This window comes from Juglans regia, chromosome 6, assembly GCF_001411555.2.
Source record: "Juglans regia cultivar Chandler chromosome 6, Walnut 2.0, whole genome shotgun sequence".
Lineage (NCBI taxonomy): Eukaryota > Viridiplantae > Streptophyta > Magnoliopsida > Fagales > Juglandaceae > Juglans > Juglans regia.
This window is the reverse complement of record NC_049906.1, coordinates 16,051,822-16,062,542: the sequence shown is the minus strand read 5'-3', so window position 1 is coordinate 16,062,542 and position 10,721 is coordinate 16,051,822. Positions and strand designations below refer to the sequence as shown.

Genomic DNA, 10,721 nt, shown 5'->3' with positions numbered 1-10,721 from the left:
CATCTTTGACACTAATAGCACCATGGCTGAAAATGAGAATCATGATAGGGAAGTAGTAAATCAGAACATAACCCTTAGAGATTATTTACAACCTGTCAGAACTAGCACACCCTCATGCTTAATCCAACCTTTGAATGCAAATGCCTTTAATTTCAAATCTAGAATGATTTCATTAATTCCACATTTTCATGGCTTGGAATCCGAGAACCCTTACCTTCATATCAAAGAGTTTGAAGAGGTTTGTTCTACATTCATGGACCGGACATGCACTGAGGAGGTTATTAGACTAAATTTGTTTCCATTTTCCTTGAAAAGATAAGGTTAAAACGTGGCTAAATTCATTCAGACCTAGAACCATAGGCACATGGCAGGAAATGCAAACTGAATTTTTGAAGAAATTATTTCCAATACATAGGATAAATGCACTTAAAAGACAAATCATGAACTTTACCCCAAAAGATTCTGAAACTTTTTATCAAAGTTGGGAAAGGTTCAAGGATCTTTTAAATGTTTATCCTTATCATGGTTATGAAAATTGGTGTATGATAAGTTTTCTTTTATGAAAGTTTGATACCTAAAATGCACCAATTTGTACAAACCATGTGTAATGGAGAATTTTTCGACAAAGAGCCTGAGGAAGCATTTGAATATTTTGATTACTTTGCTTAAAATTCTCAATCTTGTGACACAACTGATGTGCATGATAGGTCTAGGCAAGTTGAGTCTGATCATGGAAAATATACTTTAAAGGAAGATGATGATTTGCGTGCTAAATTAACCTTGTTGTCCAGAAAAATGGAAGCCATGGAATTGAAAAAAGTAAATGAAGTGCATGCTATCCATAAAAATTCTGAGAAGTGTGGCATATGTGAGAATCATGGGCATTCAACTAATGAGTGTCCCACTATCCCCGCATTCAAAGAGGTATTGTTGGACCAATCTAATGCTATAAATATGATACATAAACCATATTCTGGTCTTTACTCTAATTCTTATAATCCAGGATGGAGAAACCACCCACATTTTAGGTGGAGGAGTGACCAGCAAGTAGCTCCAGTAGCCTTGGCTCCGGGACCCTCTCAACTCACAATTCAAGCACCTACAATGCAAAAAGAAAGGACTTGAGGAGACGGTACAACAATTGTCAAACACCTTGTAGCAGTTTATGCAAGGTCAAACAACAATCAACAATCAAAACTCTCAAGCAATAAATGAAATTCGGAGCACACTTATAAAGATGACTATGACATGGAACTCTCAAGAAAAATGAAAATTTCCTGCACAACCTCAACCCAATCCACAAAGTCAGCCACTTCAAGGAGCGGTTGAGAGTTCAAATGTAAGGCAAGTGAAGGCAGTCACTACTTTGAGAAATTGTAGGGTGGGAACATTCCAACTCAAGGTTCAGATAAGGCTGGTAAGGTCTCCAAACCTGTACAAAATGAGGCTGCATAAGGTGAGGTTGAACAAAGTGAAACTGAAAATGAAACTGAAAAGATTTCATGTCCTGTACCTGCTCCTTTTCCTCAAAGATTGGCTCCTCTGCACAAAGACAAACATCAATCTAAAATTTTAGAAATATTCAAGCAAGTTAAGATTAACATCCCTTGTTGGATGCTATTCAACAAATTTCTACATATGCTAACTTTCTAAAAGATTTGTGTACTATTAAAAGGAAATTAAATGTATAAAATAAAGTTTTTCTTACTGAGCAGGTCAGTGCCATAATTCAGAGCAATACCCCACCAAAATATAAAGACCTCAGTTCACCAATAATTGCTTGTGTTATAGGAAGTTCAAAAATTGGTCAAGCATTGTTAGATCTAGGTTTAAGTGTGAATTTACTGCTTTATAATGTTAATGAGCAGCTTGGTTTGGTGGAATTACAACCAACTCCTATCATTTTACAACTAGCAGACAAGTCTATTAAAATGCCAAGAGAGGTTGTTGAGGATGTCTTAGTTCAAGTGGATAAATTTTTTTACCCCGTAGATTTTGTTGTGTTGGATGTTCACTTGACACCAAAATTTTCTTTTCAAGCACCTGTGATTCTTGGGAGACATTTTATTGCTACTTCAAATGCATTAATAAATTGTAGGAGTGGTGTTTTAAAGCTGAGTTTTGAGAACATGACCTTTGAACTAAACATTTTTAATATTTGTAGGCAACCTCAATACTTGGAAGATGTACAAGAAGTAAATTTGCTGGAAAGCATCCTTGAGGAAGAGGTTTATTTGGCATACCAGCCCACGAACCTGCTGTTTGAGTTAGAAAATATTTGTGATCTCATCACTGATGACACCCCCATTGATGTTTCTCATGTTTTTAATGTAGAAAATAAATTTGAGACTAAATGGATGCCAAAAATTGAACAACTCCCTTGACAACAAGTTTGAAGCCTTCAGCAAATAAAATCCCAACACTAGAACTGAAGCCATTGCCGAATGACCTGAAATATGCATTTCTGGGTCCGGACAGCACCTTATTAGTGGTGATTTCAGCCCAACTCACTTATGACCAAGAAGGGAGACTGATGGAAGTTTTAAGGCAGCACAAAGGTGCTATTGGGTGGACAATCGCGGATATAAAAGGTATAAATCCTCTTGTGTGCACTCATAGGATTTATTTAGAAGAAAATGCTAAAATCTCTAGGGAGATGCAAAGGAGACTAATCCTACCATAAAAGAGGTAGTAAAAATAGAGGTTTTGAAACTATTTGACGTGGGAATTATCTACCCTATTGCGGATAGCAAGTGGGTAAGTCTCATTCATGTAATTCCAAAAAAATATGGGCTTACTATTGTGAAAAATGAGAAAAATGAACTGATTCCTACTAGGATTTCTACTAGTTAGCGAATGTGTATAGATTATAGGAAGTTGAATGCCGCCACTAGGAAAGATCATTTTCCTTTGCCATTTCTTGATCAAGTGTTTGAAAAAGTTGCTGGCCATGATTTCTATTGCTTTCTTTATGGATTTTCTGGTTTTTACCAAATAGAAATAGCACCTGAAGATAAAGAGAAGACCACTTTTACTTGCCCGTTTGGCACTTTTGCATTTAGAAGAATGCTTTTTGGACTATGTAATGCACCAGCTACTTTCCAAAAATGTATGCTTAGTATTTTCAGCGATATGATTGAAAATTGTTTGGAAGTATTCATGGATGATTTTTCAGTATTTGGTAGTTCTTTTGATACATGTTTGACCAACTTACAAGCTGTTTTAGCTAGGTGTGAAGAGAAGCATTTGCTTTTCAATTGGGAAAAGTGTCATTTCATGGTTCAACAAGGCATAGTTCTTGGTCACATAGTCTCATCACGAGGTATTGAGGTTGATAAAGCTAAGATCGAGATTATCTCCAAACTTCCAATACCCAAAACAGTAAAAGAAATGAGATCATTTCTTGGGCATTTCTTGGGCATGCTGGGTTTTATAGGAGATTCATTCAAAATTTTAGTTCTATCTCTAAACCCTTGTGTGAGTTACTTATGCATGATATTGCTTTTGAATGGACCTCCTCTTGTCAAAATGCTTTTGATAAACTGAAAATTTTGCTCACTACAGCTCCTATCATGCAACCCCCTGTTTGGTCTAATCCTTTTGAGATAATGTGTGATGCTAGCGATGTAGCCATAGGAGCTGTTCTTGGACAGCGTAGAAATAAGTTCCCATATGTCATTTCTTATGCAAGTAGAACTCTAAATGGAGTCCAAAGAAATTATTCTACCACAGAAAATGAATTGGTTGTTGTAGTTTTTGCATTAGACAAGTTTTGAACTTATATTCATAGTTCTCCTGTGGTTATTTTCACTGACCATGCAGCATTAAAGTACTCATTGTTGAAGAAGGATGCTAAACCACGTTTAATCCAATAGATTTTTCCTCTCCAAGAATTCGACCTTATCATCAAAGACAAGAAGGGTGCTCAAAACGTAGTCGTCGACCACTTGTTTCGGCCTACATTTGCTGAAAATGAGCACATTGTCCCTATCCGTGACTCTTTTCCTGATGAACAATTAATGGCAGTTGAAAATTTGCCTTGGTTGCTGACATAATTAATTTGTTTGTGACAGGACAAACTCCACCCCATTGGAGTGCTGAAGACATACGAAAATTCAAGCATGAGGTAAAGTCATTCTTCTATGATGATCCTTACTTGTTTAAATATTGTTCTGTCCAAATCATAAGGAAATGTGTGCCTGATCATGAAATACAAGCCGTTCTTTCTTTTTGTCATAATGAGGCTTGCGGGGGACATTGTTTTGCACATAAAACCGTTGCAAAAATTTTACAAATTGGGTTTTATTGGCCGCATATGTTTAAAGATGCATATAATTTTTGCAAAACTTGTGAACTATGTAAAAAAATTAGGCACAATTACTAAGAGCAACATGATACCTTTACAACCCATTTTGGTCATTGAGATTTTTTATTGTTAGGGGTTTGATTTTATGGGGCCATTTCCATCTTCTTTTGGTTATTTGTATATCCTTGTGGCTGTTAATTATGTTTTTAAGTGGGTTGAAGCCATCCCATGTAAAACAAATGACCATAAGGTAGTGCTTAAGTTCTTGAAAGAAAATATTTTTTGCTAGATTTGGCATGTCTAGAGCTATTATTAGTGATAATGGAACCCATTTTTGCAACAAACTCTTTGCTGCCCTCATAAAAAAATATGGTATACACCATAAGTTTTCCACTCCATATCACCCTCAAACAAATGGGCAAGCTGAATTAGCTAATAGGGAACTTAAGCACATCTTAGAAAAAACAATCAACCCCAACAAAAAAGATTGGTATTTAAGGCTGACTGATGCACTTTGGGCTTGTAGGACAACCTTTAAAACCTCTCTTAACATGTCCCCTTATCGCTTGGTATATGGAAAAGTATGTCATCTTCCCGTTGAGCTTGAACATAAGGCATATTAGGTAGTTAAACAATTTAATTTCTCCATTGACCATGCTGGTTCTGTGAGAAAATTTCAGATTTCAGAATTGGATGAGCTTAGGCGAGATGCATATAACAATTCTAAATTGTCAAAAGAGCGCATGAAAGTGTTACATGACAAGCACATCCAGAGAAAGAATTTTGAACCCAATGAACAAGTCTTACTTTACAATTCTCGCCTCCATCTATTTCCAGGCAAATTAAGATCGAGGTGGAGTGGTCCTTATGTAGTTAAGGCTGTGTTTCCATATGGAAATACTTTCAAAGTCAATAGCCAACGACTTAAACATTTTTTGGCAAAACTTTCACATGAGGATACTTCTATTCCTTTAGAAGATCCCACTTATTCTCATGATCATTAGCTTATTTTTTTTTGCTTTAATTTTTTTTTCTTTTTCTGCTTTTATTTGTTTCACTTCTATGTTTTACTCTTTGTTTTTTTCTTTTTCTTCAGTATATCTTTTCAGGTTCATCACTATTTATTTTTTTTCTGGTTTCATTTTTACATTCATTATCCCTTCAGCCATCTCAGGTATTTTCCTTCAGCCCTATTTTCTTTCATGTCTTGTTTTATTCATGATTTGCAGTGAGGATACTGCCCATTTTTAGTTGGGGGTAAGGAGAGTCTTCTACCATTAGTCTCTCAAGATTTATAATTGTGGGGTTTGAATTTTTTGTTGCTGCCAAGTTACTATTTTCACACTTCTCTATTTAAAATTAGATAGTTGCAGTCTTGGGCTACACTAATTCCCATTAGTTTAGGTTTAAGTTCGACACTGGACCTTATGATAAGTCTTAGCAACTCAAACTTGAGAAATATATTTCAAAGCTATTGATTAATGACCTTAATTGACACAAGCAGATACTTTTTATTGTTTGTTTGATGACAACCAGTGGTTTCTTCTAAGCAACTAGCAAGAACTACAATGAACCATATCTTAATGGCCTAGGAAAAGTGTGATTAAAAAAAAAAAAAAAAAACAAATGGTGTAAGTACATTGAAAAAGGCTGCCTATCACTGGAATTTGTTTTTTTTTTTTTTTAAAAAAAAATGGTCTTTCAAAGTATGATAGCGTGAAAGCTGCCAATATAATGGTTTTGAATTGGAGTAAAGATATTTTAGTTTTTTTTGAAAAAATTGCTAGACTGAAACTATTGTGAGAAATCTTGAAACTAACAAATGGCAATCTCTTCACACACTTGATGCACTCAAAGATCTTCAGCTTAAGTACATTTCCCTTGTTTGAGCTCTTGAGAATTTTATAAGCTTTTGTGTTGAGCTATAACCTGACCTGTCTACATTCTAATGCCCAGGATTTCAATAAGATAGATCTTTTGTAGAGATTTTTTACTTTAGTGACTCACTCTTAGATCCTTCAATATTTTTATTGCATTATTTACTAGCGACTAGCAAAAAGCTAGTTTTGGGGAGTATGATAAAGTGTCAAAAACTATATAATTAAGTTGCTAAAGTGAATGAATTATTTAACCAAAAAATGAATTAAGCACTTAATTATATAATAGTTTTTAGTACTTGACTCAATGTTAAATTCTGGTATTTTGCACTTGAAAAGAGTTGTAATGTAGCTTCCACACCAAAAATTAATATCCCAAAATTTTACTCTCATCTCTTACTTATGTTGCAGGGCATTATGGGAAAGGATGTTAATACACATGGGTATTCTTGGTAATACTCAACTGGCATGGCAACACCCTAAAGAAGGCACTACAACAAACTCAAGCACACTAAGAGGCTAGGGATCTGAAACACACAAAAAAAGCAAAAAGAAAGGAATAGAGAGAAGGATGGACAACTATGGCACGATCGATCGTGGACTCACAAGCAACTTGCCTCAAGATTGGGAGTTGGCTCACGTGAGGCAGCAGCAGCTCACAAGGGCAGACCCACTCACGCGAGACAGCAAGGGCTGGATCGAGCAGCTCAAAGCGCGCACTGTAGAGCAGCTCAAGACGCGCACTGCAAAGGAAAAGAAAGGGGAAGCGCAAACTGCAGGGACTTGGAGACGTGAAACGCAGGGGCTGGAGACATGCAACGCAGGCGCTGAGACGAGGTCAAGCACAGTATAAAAAGAAGGCATTTTTCCATGCGGGTTCTCTTCTTCTTTTTTCGGTAGTCTTAGTTTTATTTTTCTGGGGTTTCTTAGTTGGCTTTTTCTTTTAGGGGATTTTCGGTTTCAGACCTTTGTTTTTTAGGGGAATTTATTTTCTCAGTTGTGGAGATTCTCGATTTTTTTAGCAGTTTTGTTATGCACAGAACATTTTACTTATTTTAATTTCTATTTTCTTGAGAGAATGATGTTAGGCTAAGTTTACAGCTTGAACTACAAGATATGGATTCTCTTGCACTAAACTACTGATTAGAGTGATTCTAATATGATAAAAATCCATTTTATAGTTTTGCAAGTTGATTTTGTTAAGATAAGTCAAAACCATAAACTCTTGTTCTTGTTCTACTGTTGACGTATGGCACAGCAGAAACTTGGTAATATTTTCAAGGTTTTTCATGGTTAGTATTCATAGTAAATTTATTTGCACTCTATAGATACTTTAGACTGGAAATCTGGTTTTAAATCTTCATTTTCCGATTGTTAATGCTTAGACTAGATTGACAATTGAGTTATAGAATTAGACCTCTTAATCAGAGTTTGGAAGAGGAGGAAACATTCTTGTAGCCCAAGTGTTTGACATATTGTGTCACTTGTTTTGATATTACTACAATCTCTACATTTCCTATACTCATTTCTCTAGCATTCAATTTATTTTCTCATTTCTTTCTATTTCCATTCCTTTTAAGTCTACAAGCATTCATAAAATTATTCAAAAAAAATGGAGAAAAGATCCAAACCACTCTTCATTAATACACTTCAATTCAGTACATAAATATACTTTTCTTGTTTCTTTTCTTGGTTGCATAAATAGCCCTTTCACAAACAAGCTTCTCACACAAAATACACTTCATTATATGTTTGCTTAGCATGAATACTATTGTCCCTGTGGAAATGACCATGAAACTCATCCATGTACTACTTTGATAGCTTCTGCACTTGGAAGACAGATTTAGAAACCCATCAATATATAAGCTTAGCAAGATTGTCTTTGGCTAGTAGGTCTACCCAAGTTTGCGGGCAATCAGGTTATATGTTTTCAATTCACAAGATGATCTGAATAGGGGTAAACTTAGTAGTGGGTGTCTTATCCTTCCCTTTTCCTTTTAAGTTCCCCGCCCAAGTTCCGACAGGTCTGGTACATATCCAGATGACCTTAACAGTTTTGTCAAGCCCTTCAAGGCTCTATATATTTCCTCTCTCTCGGGATGTCTCTCATCTAGGGAATAGAACTTGACCACGGAATCACCGACTTCAACCAAGCTACACCCTGGCAATTTTCTGAACCCGGTATCCCTCATTGCAACTTTTAACCGTGCAACATCTTTCCATCTCCCAAGATCCCCATATATATTTGAAAGCAAGACAAAATTTGCTGCGTTCTTCGGTTCAAGTTCAATAAGCCGTTCAAAGGCAACTTCAGCCAACTCAACGTTTTTGTAAATTCTACAGGCCGCAAGTAAGGCAGCCCATATAACAGCATCTGCTTCCATGGGCATCTTTCTCACGAACTCTACAGCCTGGTCTAAAAGACCAGCTCGTGCAAGCAGATCAACCATACAACCATAATGCTCAATTTGAGGCACAATTGAATAATCATTAACCATGGATTGAAAATAGGAAAAGCCATCTTGAACTAGTCCCGTATGTGTACAAGCGCACAGAATACCTATGAAGGTGATTCCATCTGGTGTTTCTCCAGCATTCTTCATCTCATGAAACAAAGTTAAGGAATCATTACCACGTCCATGTGCCGCTAAGCCATTGATTATGGTATTCCATGTAATCAGATCCTTCGTACCCATGTTCTTGAACACATCAACTGCATTTTCTATTGTTCCACATTTTGCATACATGTCAATCAAAGCATTCCCAACATAAATATTCTCCCTGTACCCATTATTCTCTGCATATACATGAACCCACTTACCCAAATCAATTGCTCCTAATCTGGCACATGCAGCCAATACGATCACAAGTGTAACATCATTAGGAAGCACACTACTTTCAATTAGCATCCTTTTGAAAGTTTTCAGAACTTCAGCAAAAAGCCCACTACGTGCGTACCCTCCAATGAATCCATTCCAAGAGAAGATGTTCTTCTCAGACATCACTTCAAACAACCTCTCGCATGCCTCAGCATCCCCATTATTTGCGTAACCATTCAACATCGTATTCCAAGACATCACATCCCGGTTTGGCATCTCATCAAAAAGCTTCCGTGCTGCCACCATATCACCCGTTTCAATATAACCTGAAACCATAGTGTTCCACAACACAACATCTCGCACAGGAGCTAAGTCAAAAAGGCGGCGTGCAGAAATCACATCGCGGCACAAAATATACCCACTAATCATCGAAGTCCATGAAACTACATTCCTCTGAACCATCTCACCAAACACCTTGTAAGCCGCTCCAATCGCTCCACCACCAGCATACATATCAATCAATGTAGTTGCCACAAATGGGTCTGCTCTGAAGCCACCCTTTATTGCTACGCAATGTATTTCTTGTCCTTCTACATATGAATTAACTTTCACACAAGATTTTAAAACAATAGGAAAGGTAAAGCAATTGGGCATTACGTCCAAGCTCTTCATTTGACCAAACAAAACTAAAACTTCGCTATAAGACTTAACTCGAGCATACCCTCTGAACATTGCATTCCATAGACCAATGCTCGGGTCCGGAATTTGATCGAATAGTTGGCGGGCATAAACCATCTTCTTCAGCTCGGCACACGCAGTGATAAATCTTGGGATTACATAGTCGTTGTGTTTGAAACCGTGGGTGATTATCTGGGCTAGGATTTGGTGGAGGCGTTTTGAAGTTTTACATGACTGCAAGAGCGAAATGAATCTTTCTTCGAGAAGTCTTTGGGAATGCTTTTGGACCAGATTTATAATTGTAATTTTCGCTATTTTAGAGGGAAGCTAGGTGTGGTGTGTGCTGTGTAACGCACCCACGAAGAAAAGCAAGAAATGATTGACTGTTTCTGGTATTAATAAGCTGAGCCCATTTTAATTGCCGTAATAGATACCTCAACAACTTTTTATTTTATTTTATTTTATTTAGAACTACATTCATTGATAGCATTCGCATTGGGTATCCTAAACGTCATTTTTTCTTATAATTTGAGAGAAAATTTATGATTTTCACCTCAAACTCTCCTTCTAAATCCCTAAAATGGGGTGGTAGAATTCAAATGCGACAATGGATCCCCTTACATACCCAAATGTTATTTTCGTTAGTTGTTGCTCATTGCTCCCGCGTCTCCCTCCCTTCGACCGTTGGGTGTCTTCGTCGTTTTTTCCCCTTCCTCGCACCGCAGCCACCATCGATGGCAACCTCTCCATCCGTTCATCACTATAAGTATCCTTATCCCCTCTCAGTTTCCTCCATTGTTGGGTTCCTCCATTCTCATTCGCACACACACATGATTCGGCTTCCTCAATGGATGGACTTTCATCCATTCGGGATCCTCTATGCACCGAGCTTCTCTATCTCGTTTCACTGAGAATAAGGTTCCTCCATGACTCGATTTTCAGATCCAACATTTTGACAAAATATCCTAGATTTCCTTCGAGTTTTTAGATCTTCTTCGAATAAATACTTTTCTCAGATTTTTGTTGCAATTTATTTCCTCC

At 36.9% G+C, this 10,721-nt stretch overlaps 1 protein-coding gene and 1 non-coding gene across 2 annotated transcripts; both read right to left on the bottom strand.

The window, feature by feature from the left end:
- Positions 1-422: 422 nt before the first annotated feature.
- LOC118348837 lies at positions 423-529 on the bottom strand. Its single transcript, XR_004801844.1, has one exon. It is a non-coding gene; the product is annotated as a small nucleolar RNA R71 (small nucleolar RNA).
- Positions 530-7,802: 7,273 nt separating this feature from the next.
- LOC108985668 (pentatricopeptide repeat-containing protein At1g08070, chloroplastic-like) lies at positions 7,803-10,059 on the bottom strand. Its single transcript, XM_018958046.2, has one exon. It carries the CDS (start codon positions 9,795-9,797, stop codon positions 8,181-8,183), a length of 1,617 nt encoding a protein of 538 aa, XP_018813591.1. The 5' UTR covers positions 9,798-10,059; the 3' UTR covers positions 7,803-8,180.
- Between the last annotated feature and the right edge of the window lie 662 nt (positions 10,060-10,721).

Coding starts and splice junctions, on each gene's coding strand:
- LOC108985668 (XM_018958046.2), bottom strand. CDS start 9,797: ATGGTTTATGCCCGCCAACTATTCGATCAAATTCCGGACCCGAGCATT.